Below are 19,920 nucleotides of genomic sequence, written 5' to 3' on the forward strand. Positions count from 1 at the left end.
TTAGTCTACAATTTTGACAGATCTTTAGAAATGTGTGGATCTTTCTGCTAGGTTCTAAACTATTAGAGAAACGAGATTGTTTTTGTGTAGTATTTAATGCAGTGCCAAGGCCCAAAATACGTTTTCCTCCTGGCCATAAGGGTCCTCTGTATGAGAAGGACAGTCAAGTTTCTCTTATATATTACATCATGTCTGCGCCACCTTTCCCTGGAGAAATGACTCACCTATTGTCTGGGCCATCAGCCTCCTTTTTTTCTTTCTTTCTCTCTCTCAGTTTTTTATTCAGTAGGCCTACATTTAGCTCTCTAGCATTTTCCCACAAGTATCTACACAGGACTTGAAAAGTTATAAAATATATTTTAACATTTTCTGAAGACATTGAGTGCTCTTAGCCTGTGCAAAACGCTTCACCACAATACTAAAGTGTTGGTGATGGTTGCCAAGCTTCTGCTATGCAGTTGCTAAGGTGTTCTGGATGGTTTCTAGGGAGTTGCTAAGTGGTTGCTGAATGTTCCAAGTCAAATGAATTTCAGGTTTCTAGATAGGGCTTGGTCAGTATATGGGATTTGTTTTTTATCATTCATGTCCATTTCATAAATGTTGCAGGACGTGTTCCATGTTAAATTTTAATACTTAGGGTAGAGGGTTTGTTAAAATCCCTAACACTAAGTACACTCTTAAAAATAAAGGTTCTAAAAGCGTTTTTGGGGGGGTTCTTTCAGTGAGCAGTCTTTAAATGCCCACTGAAGTGCCTTGTTGAAACGTGCAGCTTTATTCTGTTTTTGCTTATCGCAGCTCGGCCGGAGCCTTTGAGCTTGGCAAAGTCGCATTTGACAGCTTATGACAGCCACAGTGTAATAGATTCCCCTTTTAGATTTAATTTGAAACTGTTACTAAAGCAAAACAGTGAACATAATCATGCTGAGGATGTGTAGTTTGAATAGAGTGTAATTTATGTTGGCTCTTCTACTTGTCAGTGCAAACCAGACTTCATATGGAAGTTGTATTCTATATTGTATCTTTCGTGGAATGGAAAGGTTCCATTGACGTTAAAAAGTTCTTTATGGAGCCATGGATTGAATGGTGATAGAGATACAAACAGTCTCCTTTTCTTTTTGCCTTCTTTTGTATCCAATCAGCAGCACTCAACACTTCTACAAAATGCCTTACTCTCCCTATTAAAATTCACTTTTTGAATCATAACAAACACTGTACTTCTGCGCTCTACTGTAGTAAGTGCAGCTGCTGTGCAGTGATGGAGTGCTTGGCGTTTTGAGGTGAGGGGCTCATCTGTAACTAATGAACGTCATGCTGACATTGACCTCTATTCCGACGGGCAGGTTCATTCCCATTTCGTTTTGCTCTCTTTATCCTTCACTGAAAAGTTATGCAACGGATGTCCCAAAACACAGGTGCATATATCTCCTGTCCAACGTCCTGCCAGTTCCTCCTCAATGTGTCACTGCTGTAAGCGGGATCAAGTCTTGTGGTCTATCAACACCGTGTTTATTCAGATGGCTTTTGCTGACTCTAAAGTGGTCAAGAAGGGGAATTAGTTGCTTTTAAATACGCTTACTCAACAAACTCCACTCTGTAATCACAGGACTGAGAAGAGTGGGCATTACCTTGTTAAGCAATGATACAAATCCCAGTGAAGGAGGTCATCTGTGTCTCATGAGTATAGGCAGTAATTAACAGAGCATAAGTGATGTGAGATTCAGCAGGAGTCTCCCGCTGTACGCAGCATATGCTCCATTCCTTTGCTATAGTGTGCCAGGAACATCTGACGAGTGATTCCTGAGAAAACTCACTTGCCCTTTTTGCATCATGCATCATGTGAGCCGACCAACTACTGAAAAATCCAGCATAACCCTGCATGAATTCCATGTTGGTCCAGAACTGGTATAGTGCTGGTCTAGCTGGTGGACCAGCATAGTCATGCTTTTCTCAAACAAAAATATGCTGCTTCAGCTGATATATATTATATACAGTATGTGACCAGTGTGTTCAGAGAGGATATCTGTTTTTAATGACCATATGAAGAAATATAAAGAAGGAAGGAAGGAAGGAAGGAAGGAAGGAAGGAAGGAAGGAAGGAAGGAAGGAAGGAAGGAAGGAAGGAAGGAAGGAAGGAAGGAAGGAAGGAAGGAAGGAAGGAAGGAAGGAAGGAAGAAAGAAAACACAAAATTTGAATATGGTATTTATCTGTCAAAATTATTTAGCACAAAAGGCAAACTACAGCTAAAGGCGTTTCTTTTTTTATATGCAAAAAAAAAAGCACAACAAAAACTTATTAAAATGACTAAGTTAAAAAAATTAAAAAAAATAAAAAAATAAAAGTTAATTCAAAATATGAATAAATAAATATATAATAATATATAGATAATAGTAAAAATTACACGTTCTGCTTAAATTAGACTTTAGTAAGAATGTAGAGCTATAAAAAAAATTGTGAGTAACATAGTTCATAATATGATCTTTCTATGAGTTCCTGTTGATATCATTGACTTTTGATCTCAAAAAATCTGAGCACAGTTTGAGACATTGTTGAGATCTCTTCTGAAAGCAAAGCAAGCGTGAAAGTGAAACATCCACTGGTGTCAGTTCAGATCAGTGCGAAGCAAAAGTCTCCATTTGCTTTCCATTTCATGTAATTTGCTATCTAAGAGAAGACAGATATTAAAGAGATCTTCTCTGGGGGTTTTCTTTCAGGGAATTCGGTTATTAAGATTCTCAGATTGCCCGAGTCTCATACCAGTGACTCTAATAAACAACTTACTTGATAGATTAGTTCACGAGCCGACCAGCCAGTTGCAGCGATGCTGAATTATTTATAGGGAACGTGTCAAGCTCATTTATGCTTGCGCTGAACTTTCCCTCTGCCGTGCTGGAAGGAAAAGAGACAATACCTTAGAGATGCTTGGAGTCAGAAGGTTGTGTTTTATAACATGTCTTTTTTTTTCCTGGTCTTTCTTCTGCTGATGCCAAATCCATTTGCACTCTGCCAGGAGAGTTTTGCTTCACAGGGCAGGTGAGAAAGATGCCGAAGGGAGGGGGATTGTTCTGTGTTAGCCCAGCATTGGATGTTTCGAGAGAGGGAGTGGACCGTGCCTTTCTCTCTCCTCCTCTCTCTTTCTCTGTCTCCATCACTATGGAGTTGAGGCGAGGAAAGCACACAGCCAGTGGAAGCATGCATGAGCTCAGGGTGCTAAAACAAAAGGCACACTATCTATCACCCGCTAGATCATTCCGGGAACCTGCACTTCCATTACAGTGATGAGCGTAAGAGAGAGGCTGAGCAGGACATGTTACCAAGGAGACTACAATGATGAAATGCACTAGCGTCTCGTTTTCCATGTTTCCTGAAGTCTGAAGGAACTTAAATGCTGTTATGCCAGGCTCTGGCACTCAGGAGAACATCATGAAGGTGAGGGTTAACTTTTTCTTCAGGCTCTTAAAATCCCATCAGAATTTTCCTGTAGAAAGTGTCTGCGTTTAAAGGATTAGTTCACTTTTAAAATGAAAATTCTGTCATCATATACTCACCCTTAAGTTGTTTCAAACCTGTATGAATTTCTTTCCTCTGCTGAACACAAAGGAAGATATTTAGAAGAATGTCGGTAACCAAACAGTTTTTGGTTCCCAATGACTGCCATAGTATATTTTTTTCCTACTATGGCAGTCATTGGGAACCAAAAACTGTCTGGTTACTGACATTCTTCTAAATATCTTCCTTTGTGTTCAGCAGAGGAAAGAAATTCATACAGGTTTGAAACAACTTAAGGGTAAGTATATGATGACAGAATTTTCACTTTAAAAGTGAACTAATCCTTTAAATTGAAATTTGATTATATTTTGCTCAACTCTCCCCAAAAGAAGAGGGGAATATATATATATATATATATATATATAAATTATTTAATAAATAATTACCCAATTACTCAAAATTACCAGATACATAGTAAGATTAGCAGATTATAATAAGAATATTTTTTGGCATTGTTTTCTTTGGCAATTGATTGTGTATGTATGTATGTATGTATGTAGCAGTATGTGTGTATGCGAGTATGTATATATATATATATATATATATAATTTTTGGGGGGGGATACTATGCTTAATTTTTATGAAAATAATGGCACAATGCGGAATGAAAAATTTGTCTTAAAAATTGTTAATATTAGGAATTATAATAATAGTGAATATAATGTAATATAATATAATGTGAGATATGATGACCTGGACATTATTCATTATTAAGATGGACTATGATGCTATTTTCTTGTAGATCTGCTGTACAGCAGAAACAAACTTTGTTGCATTATTTCTGTTATCACTGTAAAGCTATATAAATAAAGGTGACTTGACATTAGTAAGAATTACCCATACATAATTATCAAATACATAGTAAAATAAGCAGATTATAATATAAAAAAAGAATTATATATATATATCTATATAATGTAAGTTCATAAAAATATATACATTATTTTGATTCGCAAATATAGCATGGTTTACAGTAGTCTGACTAAGCTGCATGTCAGGCATTTTTCATTGTATGTCAGAACGCTTAACTCGGCAAAGGCTGAACTCTGAAAAGTCACAGATAAGGTTGGAAGGAGCAGCACAACGTCGTGTCACTCAAAAGCGTCAGCACAGAAAGCTCAGTGCAAACACAGCATTCATTTGACAGGATTTCCCTTCAGGCAGAGAACGTCTCTGTTTACAGACAACTTTAATCCTTCCATCGCCACCGGCAAGACACAGACTTCATTTTTATTAGTGGCAGAAATCTGACATATCTTTTGATTACGGCTGGATTTTCTCTTAGCTTTTAGAAGAAAAAAAAATACTGAAACACTAATTGACTCACTAATTGAATAACATTCTCTATGACCTTTTGAATGGCTTAAGTATGCACTTCAGTGTTAGGTGAACGTGATTTCACCAAGTACAACATCTTTGTTGATCCTGGAACAACATTCCAATCAACCAATCCGATTTGAGGGATAAGTTTACAGTTTATGTCAAGTTTAAGCTTACAACCATGGTTATGTGCTTCGACATCAGTGTTATTCACAGTATTTCCCTCTGATTTTAGGGATAACCTATAGGGGTAGGTTTAGGGGAAGGAAAGGTATATGGTTAGGTCTTGGCAAAATCATGTTACATGTTTTTCACAGTGTTTCTGATATGATTTTTAAACCAAACTTGATATTCAAACGTCCTTTGAGATAAAATAAAAAGGATACAGCTTCAATAACATCTCAAATGTCAAAAATATTTTGTAACCTCCAAGTGCCAACATTTGGATCTGTGGGAAATCCAAACATAAAGTAAAGTCAATCATGATGGTACACGAGTGTGTGAGGGTAAAGAAAGCGACACTAATTGACCAAATCTGCTTTGAAGGCAAGGAGGTTAATACTTTGCAGTAATCTGCACGCTTTGAGGTGGTGTACTCCCTGCTTTTTAATTAAACTTCACTTTGCATGTCTCCTTCAGAGGAAAATCATGATATATGTCACTCAGCAGACAGCTGTAAAGCCGGTATACTCTGATGGAGGCCAGCAGATGGGAAGGGAGACAATCTCTCTCAGGGGAGAAATGTGAAGTGAAGTGCTGCGCTAAGCAAACATCTAGTGTGCACTTTTTTTGGAGGGAAAACTAAAAGTTCTGTGTTGATTACAGCAGTGGTTCTTAAATAGTATTGCTTCAGGACCCATATTTTACAGTTCTTTATTGTACAAAAGTAAGCAAGAAAAGTCCTTAATACACTGAAATATAAATTATGTATATGTATATTTTGTGTCAAATTATTGATTAATTTGGTAGGTAGCCCTGTAGTAAGCGGGATAATGTATAGCGAGGCGGTTGTTATAGCGAATACAACACCTTCAGGCTCCGCTTCACGTCGGGGTCCTGATCAGCCTGTCGGGCTTGTGTTCGCTATAACAACCGCCTCGCTATACATCATCTCCTACATAACAGTGACCGTGTACTGACAAGCCTTAAAGGAGCCCCGCCTTAAAAACAGATAATTTCAGACAAAAATGTGTTTTTCCACATACATATTAGTTTTTGTGCAAAAAACGTAACATTATAAGTGAACCTCAAGGAACATCCAACATAAAAATCCACGTCATGACCCCTTTATTACTTTGGTGAAAACGGTGGTACTCTTTTCCAGGATTCTTTGATGAATATATTTATTTGAAACCGGAATCTTTTGTAACATTATAAATGTTTTTACTATCACTTTTGATAAATTTAATGCGTCCTTGTTCAATAAAAGTATTATTTTGTTAAAAAAATTAAATAAATACTGACCCTAAAGTTTTGAATGATAATATATATTGCTGATATTTATACATGTATTGTTCTTTCCCTGCTGTACATGACCATCAGCAACCCACCAGAGGAGAACTACCGGCTTACAGCACACCACGTTTTATTCATTGACCACATCAATATTAATAGACACTTTCCTCGGTTTCATGCTGATGCTTGTTTACAGCAGTGGTTTGGAGAGAATGCTGCGTAGCGAGAACACTCACGCACATTAATACCTTAAGACCTTAGAAAAATCTACCAAGCATACAAGAAAAGCTCTCTTAAATATATATATTTTTTTAAAGCCATCCTTCTGTATAATACAATTCAGGGGGAAATTTGACAGGCATTCTCTATCATTCTCTCTCAGTCATAAAATGAATTTATAACTGGAAACAGATTCCAGAGAAGTGGAATTTTGAATAGGCCTAACATAAATCTTGACCCTGCAAATTCGTACGGTCACTATCTAGATTCAGAAACCCATTATAATAACTTAAATAAGTCAAGACAATGTTATCCTAAAGGAGTGTCTTTTGACACCAAGTGCAGATAGTCCGCATTGTTGGCAGAGGATATTTATTTCCAAAGAAACCCATGCATCTGATAACAGTGTAAAGAATAAAGTGGGTGGCATTAGCTTTTGGCATGACCAACCCAAGTTCGAATCCGTCTTTTTCCAAACTTATACTTCTCTCGTCGCATATCAGGTGTTTATTTAAAATAAAAATTAAGAAAATATTTGAAAGTGGAAATAGAGTGTCTAACGGGTATAGAATAGTGGGAATAAAGTGTTTAACGGGTAGGGTTATGGGTGGGTTTTAGTGACAAGTAATGTGCCAATAAGGCAGCATTTGTTGATGATTTTAATAAATGTAATCATATACACTAAATACGTCGTCATTATTGCATACTGTTTTAAAATGTGCTACAATTCAGTGAGGTGCAAATAGTCTGCCACTATTTGCACTAAGTATAAATAGCATCTAACAACTTTTTACACGTAGCGGAAAGAAAATACAGCTTTTTGCATTTAGTGTAAATAGCCTCTGCCTTATCATAAACCGTATATCTGAAAGATGTGACTGGCAGGCCTTCTCTCTGTCTTCTACAGTCCCAGCAGAGGTGTATTGCTGTGTTTGCACTGGTTTGCTGCTTTGCTGTCCTGGTAGCTTTAATTTTCTCTGCTGTGGACGTCTGGGGAGAGGATGAGGATGGTGTCACTGAGGAGAACTGTAGCAAAGATTGTCGGTAAGAAGCAGTCCTTACCGATCATACCCTGATTGTTATTTGCTACAGTACATGCATATAAAAAGACGCAAAACGTACACAATGGAGCACCACATATTCAGCTCTGTTTTGTATCTTCAGCCAACATGAGCTTAATTGCATCTTGGCAGTGTATCATCTTCATTTGGAATAATTTTAAACTTTACAGCTGACTTAAAAGTATAGTTCACACAAAAGTGAGAATTCTGTCATCATTAAGCCGTAGAACAAAATAAATTCAGATTTTTTTTTTTTTAAATGTTAGTTTACTTTTTAGTAGTTTTTTTAGCTTTTGTTTCAGTTTAAGTTTAGTTTATATGTATTTTCAGTTAATGATTTTAGTGTTTAAACTTATTTCAGTTTAGTTTTGGTTAACGATAATAACCCGGCCCTCCAGTGAGCTGTTCACCATGATCAAATCATTTTAGACCATTGTGAAATGAACTGACCGCTTGAAAGAAAAGGTCTGACTAAAAATAATAATTGATTAATGAATGGACAATCGCTGCTTCTCTCATGAACATCCGAAGGAGAGATAGGGCAAATTTTCACTAAATACCAAGTTAAATTTTGGTCTGTTCCTCATACAGGACTTGAATGTAAATTAGTAAATCGTTATAATTTGTCATTCCTTTAAGACTTAATTGTTGTTGTTTTTTAGAAATAATGCGCAACACAATAAGATCAGACATATGTATTAAGAAAGTAAATAGGGTCAATTTTGATTTCATGTTGGCATCAATGTTGTGCAGGGCTTGACATTAACCCGCCAAATGCGTGTGGATTTCAGCAGTGGTGTGGAACACAGTCACTCCTATCCACTTTGGCTTTGAATTTTATATATAATAGACCTATCCATTTTTCAATTGTAGTCTTTTAAAAGGGTATCTGAAATGATAAACTATAAGTGCACTGAAGTGGTCAAAAATAGATTTTTCGATACATATCAATACTGAAATATCTGAAACGCTTCCAATACTCATTTTCCACAGAATACATACACGATACCAGCTGCGCTTTCTCGCTCTCTCATCTCTCTGACAGCGAGTTGACACACATACCGCTTCGCCTCACTCACTTTCATTTGCTCTGGATGAATATTGTTGGTGTTACAGGGCTTGAATTTCGGCGTGAGATTGCACGTATTGCGCATAATTTTACTCATTCCCATTACTCATTACTCACACCCAAAGTGCGCTCACATAAAGTCGCCTCTCAGTACTAAATTGAGTTTGCTTTTTGCGCTTTAACAGTCAAATACACACAAAATAATGTCACAATTCCAGCCTTGGCAAATATTCATGTAAACACAATCAGTTATGTTTTAATTGAACGTAAAGATTTGATAAAGAAAATGCATGTGTAACATTGTAATGGATCCGTGCGTCAGGTGTTAAAGTGACAGCAGCCTAATACACTGTACCTGCTACCAAATTATGAGATGATATTAAAAAGTTTTTTCTCATGGTATCTATGTCAAAATTGTGGCTAGTGAAAATGCTGAGGCTTGTAACTTTGAAAACCACTAACCAAAAAAGTTAATGTCAAGCCCTGATGTTGTGCATAAAACTATGGAATGTGTCCAGCAAACTAACATCTCTGACATCAATGTGCTTCTAGCATTGTCCTTGTGGAGAACATCCCAGGGGAGCTGTCCTTCAATAGCTCAAACTATGTTTCTCTCACTGTGGGTCTCAACCACCTTTTGGACCAAGCAAAATTGTCAATTGAGATAGTGTCCCCATACTGGGCTCTGACCTCCATCGATCAGGAGTCACGGCTTTATTCTGCGTATCAGGTTAGTTAGCCTGCATTTACCCTATTAGAGTCAATGGGAAAATATGCATATAAACACTTGAAGTGATTATTTTCTTTTTTTTATTGACATGCTAGCCTGCATAGCAGTATAGTTATCATAATTCTTCATAAGCTGTATGTCCAAAATATGTGATTTGGTTTACCTTTATAATTAGGGATGGACTGATATTACAATTCTGATCCTTTTGTTTATACTTATTTTTTTATAATTAAGCAATTAAAACTGATATCATTCATTTTGAATCCTGCTTTACAGAGGATACTTATATTGGGATTTTGCCAAATATTTAATTTGACAATGTTATGAAGTTATTAGTGGTTTTAAAGACTTTCAAGTCCACATTTATGGAGCCCATGAAACGACGGGAGGAAAAAATATTTCAATGCTTTTGGGTTTGGTCGTTTTTCGGGGACTTTTCCAAGATAATGCAAAGTTTCTCAGGGGAACTAAATAGTTTTGTGAAAGAATGCAAAAGCATTTAAATATATTTCTTCTTGCCATCTCATCATTTTTACCAACATGAGTGGGAATGAGTATTAAAAAAAATCTAAATAAAAAAAGTATTGGCCAATAACCAATGTAGTACGGATATAGTTCCTACATATGATCATATCGATAAATTCTACATCTAAAAAGTCTGATTTATTGTTATTGGCATATATTTCATATGGGACTAATATTATAAAATATTTTCCCTTTTTTCTAGGGTCAGTATTTGTTTCAGAGATTATTAAGCCTGAAGTCTCGAGGTGTCAAATTAAAGATTGTCAGAGACCAGCTGAAGAGCTTGTCTGACCGCTGTAAGTGAATTCAAATCTCTTATGTTTAGTGATGCATTGATTTCTGGCTGCCGAAGTGCTGAATAAAGTACTAAAGCGGTTCTCTCGAGGCAAACGCTGTAAGATCACACACACAGGCATCCATCTGTCATAACCCGGCATAACTCCTTGGGCTTTTCTCAGCTCCAGTCCCCCAAGGCTACGCACAAGGTCAAAAACATCACAAATGTGCAATATTGTTTCTGCCAGAGTTGAATGACAGACAGACAGATCTCTCGTCAAGGTTGAGCGCTTAACTGTTCCCCAACCGTGTCTGTCTCTCCCAGATGTAGAAGAGCGCTACGTCAACATGACGGCCCTCACCAGAGGTAGACTGCTTTCCTCCTTTTGGGTAGTGGACAGGAAGCACGTTTACATTGGCAGTGCTGGCATGAACTGGAAGGCACTGTCCAAGGTAAAGTATTTCTATTTACTGTGGCCTCAAAGTATTTAGTTTGAAAAAGCACAAACACACTTTTCAAGTATTTCACATTATCGAGATATTGTGAGTCTTGTTCCTGTCCTGTTTGTTTCAGCTGAAGGAGCTGGGGGTGATAGTGTACAACTGTAGTTGTCTGGCTCTGGACCTGCACAGGATCTTCTCTTTCTACTGGCAGCTGCAGTACAGAGACTACATCCCTACAATCTGGTCCAAGAGAGTCACGGCCGTGTTCAGCAGAGACAAGCCCCTCCAGCTCAGGCTCAACAATACAGACGCTTCTGCCTATGTGTCGGTGAGATCAATAAATACCTCTCTTCTTTGTCTGACTCTGGTGATCTGCCAGTGTACATCTATTTTTAAAATACAAAGGGAAGAAGGAGACAGTTGCCACACGTTTTACTCTCTTATCTTCAGTATCCTGAAACTCATTTCTGTGAGTGTTTGGCATGGTAATGGATATGGCAATGTTGATATGGTTGCTCTTAGCGGAATGGATCTGCTAGACTGCTGTGTAATGGTTTGGGTGTGTGTTCCTTTAAGACCCATGTTTGGTACTGAAGTACTGGACTTGCTGCTGCCAATACAAACACGACACACTGCTGTGAGCAACTAAGAAATGCGGCTGCTGTACAATATAGCAAACATGAATTACCCGGAGCAGATCTACACAGGTGGAGCTGGGGAAGGTGGAGGGTTTCTGAAAGCACACTGCATTGCTAAGGGAAATGCTGACCAAGTATTTTAAGGTTGAGCTGTGAGCTCATTGGATACTGATACAGCAGGAACCAATCAGCTGTGCCCTATATAGAGAACGATGTGATTGCAAGCAGATTTGAGTTAAGGACCAATTAGCCTGTGCCATCTAGATTTATTTTTGATGACTATACAGCTAATCTTATATGTTGAAGAGATTTATATTTCCAAGATATTATTTATATTTCAAATAAATGCTGTTCTTTTGAACTTTCTACAATTCATCAAAGAATCCTGAAAAAAATAAGCATCATGGTTTCCACAGAAATATTAAGCAACACAGCTGTTTTCGACAATGATAATGATAAGAAATGTTTCTTGCAAATCAGCATATTAGAATGATTTCTGAAGATCGTGTGACACTGAAGACTGTACAAATCCAGCTTTGCAATCACAGAAATAAATTAAACCATAAAATACATTAAATAAGAAAACAGTTCATTTAAATTATAATAATATTTCACAAAATTTCAGTTTTTATTCTATTTTGATCAAATAAATGCATTTGATTAAATAATGACAACTTGTACCCAGAAGTTAGCTAAACCTGACTCCCGAAACCTTTTTTTGAGGACATTCTCATTTGTAAAAACGGCATAAAAATAAAGTTAATGCAGAGTTTAATTATTATTATTGTAAAAATGCAGAAAGTTATGTGTGTGTGTGTGTGTGTGTGTGTGTGTGTGTGTGTGTGTGTGTGTGTGTGTGTGTGTGTGTGTGTGTGTGTGTGTGTGTGTGTGTGTGTGTGTGTGTGTGTGTGTGTGTGTGTGTGTGTGTGTGTGTGTGTGTGTGTGTGTGTGTGTGTGTGTGTGTGTGTGTGTGTGTGTGTGTGTGTGTGTGTGTGTGTGTGTTCTTGTATGATTTATGAAGACACAAATGTGTATAATGACATTACAACATAATAATGTTATTACAACGTGAACATGGTTCACTTCCTGTATCCTTGTAAACCCAATGGCTTAAAAAAAAAAACATACTAAACTGTTGTTGTTTTTTTTATTCAAAAAATTTCGAAAGTTTTCTGTGATGGGTAGGTTTAGGGGTAGGGTTAGTGTAAGGGGATAGATTAGAATATACAGTTTGTACAATATAAAACGATACATTACGCCTATACACAGGTTTCTTGTATACAAACAATACCGGATGCGCGCGCATCCAAGAGGCAAGACCGCTATATTTTATGCCGAGTTCTGTAAAAGAACATTGTAATTAACGTAGATTTCGCATTGTTTGTAAATTCTTGTTGACTCAATAATAAACTGCAATTTCAGAGTTGAATCTGTTTGCTTGTGTTTCATTTGCATATTAATATAACATTATGTAAAACGTTAGTTAGTTGACTAGTATGGAATTGTCCAACTAAGTTTGCGGATCATAAAAACATGACATACCCTATGCATTTAGGTTAGTTTACAGCACTACAGCTCCGCGTTATCTCTGCTTCTGCTAGATATAGCCGTAAAGACTGTTGCTTTCTGCCTCTTAGATGCGCGCGCATCTATGTGATGACGTTGCACAGAAACCCGTGTATGGAGAGTCCCCGTGAACCAGATATTCAAAAATGTGTGTGTGGGGGTGGTAGTTGTGTGTAAAAAAATATGAGATTCATGACAGTACTTAATAATACATTTGACATTTTACTGCACAAACATGTCATGTTCAATTCCCCAGTCCCATGCTGTGTGTAATATGTTTACGTCTATGTCCAGTCTAATTACAAAGATTTTTATGTAAACTGCCCTTTCATTGGTTTCAATGGATATGATCTGATTAAGGAAAGATCCCTCACTCTGCAGGTAATTTATCCCGGTGACTTTATTCCACACCCAGCTGCGTTACACAGTGAGGACACTGGCCATCAGATTCTAATTTGAGTATAATGAATCTTGACTCCCTTCCAGCAACAGGATGTTTACTCAACACATCTGAGACATCCATCATCCCATTCAAATGAATAGTGCTGTAATGTTATAGGCTGCAGGGAGACATTTCTAGCTCAGTGATAAAATCCTTCTCCTGACAATGATGTATGAACACAGACGGCCATCTCATTACCTTGCGCTGGTGTGCCGGCCAAACCAATTAAAGCGGGGGGAAAAAACTTTAAAAAGAAAACTGCTGTTTTATCTTTTCCCCCTACTTCTCTTCATAGGCGTCTCCAGATCTGTTTTGCCCCAAGGGTCGAAGCAGAGATATAGATGCTATACGACATGTGATTCGAGAAGCAAAGAGATTCATCTACATCTCTGTAACTGATTACCTGCCCTTAGTCAACCGCACCTTCAGAGGATCAGCAATCGTAAGGTAATTTCAGCACTAACAATTGATGTCAATTAGTGAGGGTTTAGTGAGGGTTATTGATAAGCAAGTATGCCATCAGAAAAAACCTTGATAAGATTTCATACTTCGTATGGGTCATACAGTATGATGCTATTTTCAAAGATCATTATTTTGTGTATTGTAACATGCTTTAATGTTCTTTTTTCTCTCACACATACTGTACATTACTGTTGCTCCTCTATGCACAGTCTTTCTAAAACGAGTCGATTTCTACAAAGCCACTCCTTTCGAAAATTGCCCCATTTTTCAGAAATAGCCTTTGTGCACAGCTGGCCTTGTACTCTCCCAGGTTCAGGAAACTGTCCTCTGTAAAATGTGCTGTGTAAATAAATCTTAACCACTGATTCCTAATTGCGTCCACTTTCGGAAGGCGTCTCCACAACATGGCGGAAACAACAATACTATGATAACTGAAGCCACGCCTTATTTCTTTGCATATGCATTTGGGCGGCACTATACAAATATATCCAATATCAAATATATTCACAAATGTAAATTCACAAATGGCAAACCGAATTTTACAGTGCTTAAAGCTGCAGTCCGTAACTTTTTTGGGTTGAAAATTATCCAAAATATATTTTTTAGCAAGTACATAACCAGTCAGTGTTCAAAACTATCTGCTTGCCTTAGCTCGATTCAAAACGGTAAGCTTGTAATAATGTTTTTAATTCCAGTGGTACTGGTGGATTTCCACGCCACGGGATATTCAAGCATGTCTTTGTGTCATTACGTCACATCTGAAAGTGTCTCGGCTAGTTGCGTGTGAGGATGTTGGAGGTGGAGATTTATAGCCTTTTCTCACAACACTTGATATAATTAAACTTATCATTTTGATGTTGGATCCAAACGACAATCACCAGTGACAACTGGAGATTCACCCATTGTAAAATGCAAAAGACTTCAGAGTGGCTACAGAAAAAAAGAGACTGCAACCGGCCCGTGCGAAAACAAGGAGAAATATCGGAAGGGCATTAAATGTATCACGCAATGCTGATGTTGTTAACATTACCAATTTGAGAACTGTATGGTTTGACGTGATATGATAAGAGAAGCGATCGTTATGTTTAATCAGCGCGATTTACTGCAATGCTTTTTTCCCCTTAGTTGGTCAGAACAAAAGTGGATGTTACTTACTTGTTCAGATGACATTTTCCGGTGAAAATTCTTATGTTGGTCCTACTTTCTACAAAAAAGTAGAATCTGTGATTCCGAATGCCAGTGTCCACACTGACTGACAGCCACACATTCTCCTCAAAACATTGCATTCATCCGCGCTGTGCCATGCCGAGGCACAACCCACGTAAAGTTGATAATTCGATGAAGAACTGCAATTGCAAAGAGATGGCGACAAAGAGGAGAAACTACAGACTGCAGCTTTAAGAAGGAGATTAAAACGTGCATAAATGTGATCTCAAAATAACAAAGCAATTAAAACAACTGCAATATGCTCTTCATTTAACATTTTCATATAAAAAGTATCTATTTATGCTTATTCAGCAGTATATGTACTGTTATTTTTCCCCCCTTTTCTTTCTGTTTTGTCATTTCTATTGTATTGTTAAGCATGTGATATGTTCTTCTGATGTAATATGAAAGTTACCCTTGTACATGATATTCTTTGGAAAAAAAGGAAAACATGAAAACGCATCAAATGACCCCTTTTAAAGGTAGGGTTGGTAATCCTGTTCAGAAACATTTTTTTTATACTGGGTGAAATGGTCCTTCCATTCTGATAGTAGTCAATACATTATGTGTTCAGAAAAAGGAATGAAAAAAATCTGACCTCTGTAGCAGTAGCAAAAAAAAAGAAAGAAAATATTGTACCCGACCCGCTTCCTGACCCGCGTTTTTAAAAGTAGCTATAGTAAATGCTCATCGCGTCATGGGCCATAGACGGAGGAACTAGGGGTGCGCATTTTTCAGAATGCTGTATGATATAGCCTAGCCTAGTGTTTTGTAATAAAGGCTTGATTTATTCATTTATTTCGTTTCATTTTCTTAACAATTAAGATGCTGCATGTGTTTATCCAGTCTAATCGACGTGTGCGTCTCTCCCTGGACTTTCCCAACAAAAATCCCGCCCCCTCTCAGCAAATAGGCTACATAAAACTGACATTACTGAGCTATATGCGTTTAAAAGTAGCCTATTAAAATGGTACAATGGCATTGCTCAGTTCAACGCGTTGGGAAATCGGGCATTTTGTCCCGCGTCAGCTTTTATTCAAAAGCTAATAACGCGCTCAACATTCAAAAGGTAAATAAGGATTTCCCACTTTCATCTGCAGACTGCTCGTGCGTCATCCTCGCGCATTCATCCAATAAAGTGTAGACCTATGTATTTCATAGAACATTGTGTCTAGTACTATATAAATTACAAATGTAAACGACCCGACCGACCGCGACCAATGACTCGTAACCGCGGGTAACCGCAGGCACCCGCTCATTTTGGATCAACCCGCGCATCACTGGTAGGTACATGCAGCTGACTCCAAATGTGGATGCGCGCATATGTTTGTGGGGGGGCGTATCTTTGGACGGAGCACTGACAGGAGGGGGCGGAGCTTAGAAGAGGTGCCACTTTCAAATCTGGCTAGCTCTCCAACATTACCTACTCTAGCTTTAAGACAATACACATTTCAAAATAAAATACATTTCAATTATTTGTAAAATCACTGAAACGTTTTGTGTTGTGTGAAGCTAAGATATTTCTTAAGTAAGCATGCTATATTTTATGCTTTTTTATTTTTTTTCACATCTACCACTTTTTACAAGTTTCTTAAATCAAGTCTTGCTATATGTTTTTAAAATTTTAATTATTTAAATTATGTCTAAAAAATATATATTTGTGTATCTAAATATTCAAGATAGGTTCTTTGAAGGTCTTGTTTTGGACTCTCAAGTGAATTTGAATTTTTTTTTTAGTGTAACTCTTTAGAGCTATTTATAAATGGACACAATTGTTCTTTTGGAGATTTATCCCTTTTATTATTTTTTTGTTTCAGATACTGGTCGCCAATAGATGAGATGCTCCGGGAGGCTGCAGTACTGAGAGAGGTCAAAGTTCGTCTCTTAATCGGTCTGTGGACACGTACACATCCGCTGACCTTTAACTTTATGACATCAATGCAGGCTCTTTGCACAGGACTGCCAGTCTGCTCTATAGAGGTGGTGAGGAAACAATCTACTTTATTGATCTCTTGATATATGCGCGCACACACACCCAAACATTATATTTAATCCTATTTTTACTATAGGTTGTATTTTATATGTGTGTTTGTTTTGAAAAAGAAATTTTACAGAGGCAAGGAGCAGATGGCAGGATTTCAACACAGGATAAATGAGAATAAATTTATGGTGACAGACAACGCAATATACATTGGTAAGACTCTCTCTCTGTCTCTCTCTCACACACACACACACGCACACACACACTAAATTGATTGTGGTTTACTGGCATGTCATAAACAGAAGAAAAAAATGATATTGCCAAAGCAGTAAAAAATAAGTAAAATAAGTAGAGTAAAATAACAATAGTGCAAATGGGCAAAAAAAAACATATTAACAAATAAAATAAACAGTTAAGTCTCAGTTGTTAACATTAGTTAATATGAACTGCTGCGTCTGCGTAGATGAGAGAAGCAAAGTGTATGCGTGTTGTCCTTATTGTGATGTCCCTATGTGTCTTGCCACTATTGAGCAAACAGGTTTGATCCGTCATTACTACAATTAGCCTGAATAATTTGGGTAAATGTGTAAGCTAGATTTATGCCTGATTTTTCACATCTTAATGTACACCACAATGATTTCCCTCGTGTGGTAATATTTTTCCTTGTAATTATGTATAATTTGCACAAATATGAACTGTGTGTAGATGAGAGAAGCAAAGTGTATGTGCATGTTACATTATGGCCAAGCATGCGCCCTTAAAATAGCATCTGAATAACGCGCCACTGACTTTAGACTAGGTTTTTCCTGGTATGTGACGTAATTGTTTTCTCAAACTGCAAAATAGCACCAGGGAACGTTTGCGCCGGAACGTGCCTCCTCTTTTCGCTGAACCCCCCAACCCCTCACCCTTATCAGTGTGCACCGTTTCTGAACTCCCTGAAACCCTTCAATTGTAGTCTTGAGTTTTCTTCTGGAAACCTAAGGCATACGCAAATTAAAGGGGCGAGGCCTGGTTGAGTTTCGTTAGTGGTCATTTCCGAAACACACTCGAAGTAGTTGACCAATCACAACACACTGATCCAGCCAACCAATCAGAGCACAATGCGCTTTTCGGAAGGAGGGGCTTCATAGAGACAGGAACTAAACAGAGTGTTACTGACAGACTGGGAAGAGAGGAGCTGCAACAATGTGAAGTGTTTTTTGAACATTCAAGCATGAATACCTATTAGTAAAACCCAAAAATAAAATCAAGACTTTGTAAAATGACATAATAGGTACTCGTTAATTCCTACACAATTTAGCGTACTGCACTTATTTATTCAAACTTTGCACTTATATCCAAACTTTCTCTCAAAAAGGGAATCTGGACTGGGTTGGGAGCGAGTTTGCCTTAAACGCAGGAGCCGGGCTGGTGATTCAGGAATCGGAGAACCAGCAGAAAGGGCAGGACTCGATTGTAGAGCAGCTGACTGCTGCTTTTGAAAGAGACTGGTTTTCACCTTACACAATGAGTCTGCTATCTGGCAGCACAACCCTTCAGGAGAGCCAACATGGGAGGCAGAGACTGCAATCTCTGAAGACAAAAGCGGAGAGCAGAGAGCATGAGTGAGCGGCGGGAATTTCTCTCTGAAGCGGGACCAATAAGCCAAGGACTTTGTGCCTCGGAACAACTGCGCCATGACTTACAATTTGAGTTTTCTAAATGCTGTCAATGGAACTGAATTATAATCTCTGAAGGACTTCTGTGAAGGAAAATGATTTGTGTGCTTTCTATTTAACATTATACAGTACAGCACTTTTAGTGGAAAAACAGATTACACTTTCACTAAATCTTTATATAATGCATGCGTATTTAGATAAACAGAACTATGGAAATGATTTACTCCAACATTCAGACTTTTCTTATTTTAAACCAAAATATTCCCGAGACTCAATAGTGCTCATGGAAAACTCACGAAAGGACATTACCAAAATTTTATAATCATTGTGTTTTTCTCAAGATGTTCATTAGCCATCGTTTTTAAAAAAATCAAGCACATTTTTACTAAAATAAATTTTGAATCTGAATATATGCCAACACACGTGCTCATTACATATGCGGCATTATACTGTCATTGCTTTCTGGTCGACTAGATACTGTGGCACATCTTACACTGTGTATATATATATATATACATATATAAAAATGTTTACATGATGCAGCATGCACAGCCTTGAAGTAATGTACAATCGTACGCACAAGAAGAGACTGTTTTTCTTATTGAATACTTTAAGCTTATACCCTTTAAATGTATGAGTAGCTTTTATATGTAGCTTTATAATATCTTTTAATTGACTGCTTTAATGGAACAGTAATGTTTTTATTAAACAGTCATTGCTGATTGTTGATCTTATAATACAGACCATATATGTTGCATTGATTTCTCAGTAGTTTGTGGCCTGATGCTTGAGCATGTTTTGCCTTATATATGCTGCCATAAACTGTAGCTGCTGTTGCTTTCTGGATGACTACCTCTTATGATGCATCTCATGATATACTGTATACATATAGACATATATAATAAAACTGCTTTCTGCAGCATGGGTCATATATTGGAATGAATTATAGTCCCATGTGCATAAGATACTGATGTGTTTTTTTTTTTGTATGGAATGAACAATTTATGATGTGATTAAATGTACAGCACCTTAACCGACTGTTATAATTAAATATTAAAGAGTTCATTAAAAATTGACTGCCAGTCTTAAATAGGCAACATATGTCCCATTGATTTCTCACTGTGTTGATGTTTAGTAATTTGTGTCAGCACACCTTTCTCAGAACCAAATCAATTTAAAGCCCGTCTCAGGGGAGCAATTTGTCAGAGCCAACGCAGTAACAAATTGTCTGAATTCATTTAAACTTCTCACACTTTACATCTCACTGAACACATGGAAACTCACAGGCAAATGTTCATGTTCTTCTTATACATAATCGT

The 19,920-nt window shown here is 37.4% G+C and overlaps 1 protein-coding gene across 4 annotated transcripts in view; it reads left to right on the forward strand.

The window, feature by feature from the left end:
• Positions 1-19,129, forward strand: part of pld5 (phospholipase D family member 5) — a 36,047-nt gene extending 16,918 nt beyond the window's left edge. The window contains exons 2-12 of one of the 4 annotated variants that reach the window (XM_079628093.1): positions 3,009-3,282; positions 3,369-3,427; positions 7,448-7,584; positions 9,223-9,400; positions 10,128-10,221; positions 10,527-10,654; positions 10,776-10,973; positions 13,587-13,738; positions 16,777-16,942; positions 17,063-17,153; positions 18,301-19,129. In XM_079628093.1, the coding sequence (XP_079484219.1) occupies positions 3,392-3,427; positions 7,448-7,584; positions 9,223-9,400; positions 10,128-10,221; positions 10,527-10,654; positions 10,776-10,973; positions 13,587-13,738; positions 16,777-16,942; positions 17,063-17,153; positions 18,301-18,551 (1,431 nt within the window). In that variant the 5' untranslated portion in view covers positions 3,009-3,282; positions 3,369-3,391 and the 3' untranslated portion in view covers positions 18,552-19,129. Of the gene's footprint in view, positions 1-2,483; positions 3,428-7,447; positions 7,585-9,222; positions 9,401-10,127; positions 10,222-10,526; positions 10,655-10,775; positions 10,974-13,586; positions 13,739-16,776; positions 16,943-17,062; positions 17,154-18,300 lie in introns of those variants that run through there. The other 3 variants (XM_079628091.1, XM_079628092.1, XM_079628090.1) reach the window with 3 other exon arrangements.
• Positions 19,130-19,920: the final 791 nt, after the last annotated feature.

Source organism: Phoxinus phoxinus (genome assembly GCF_949152265.1).
Source record: "Phoxinus phoxinus genome assembly, chromosome: 11".
Classification (NCBI taxonomy): Eukaryota; Metazoa; Chordata; class Actinopteri; order Cypriniformes; family Leuciscidae; genus Phoxinus; species Phoxinus phoxinus.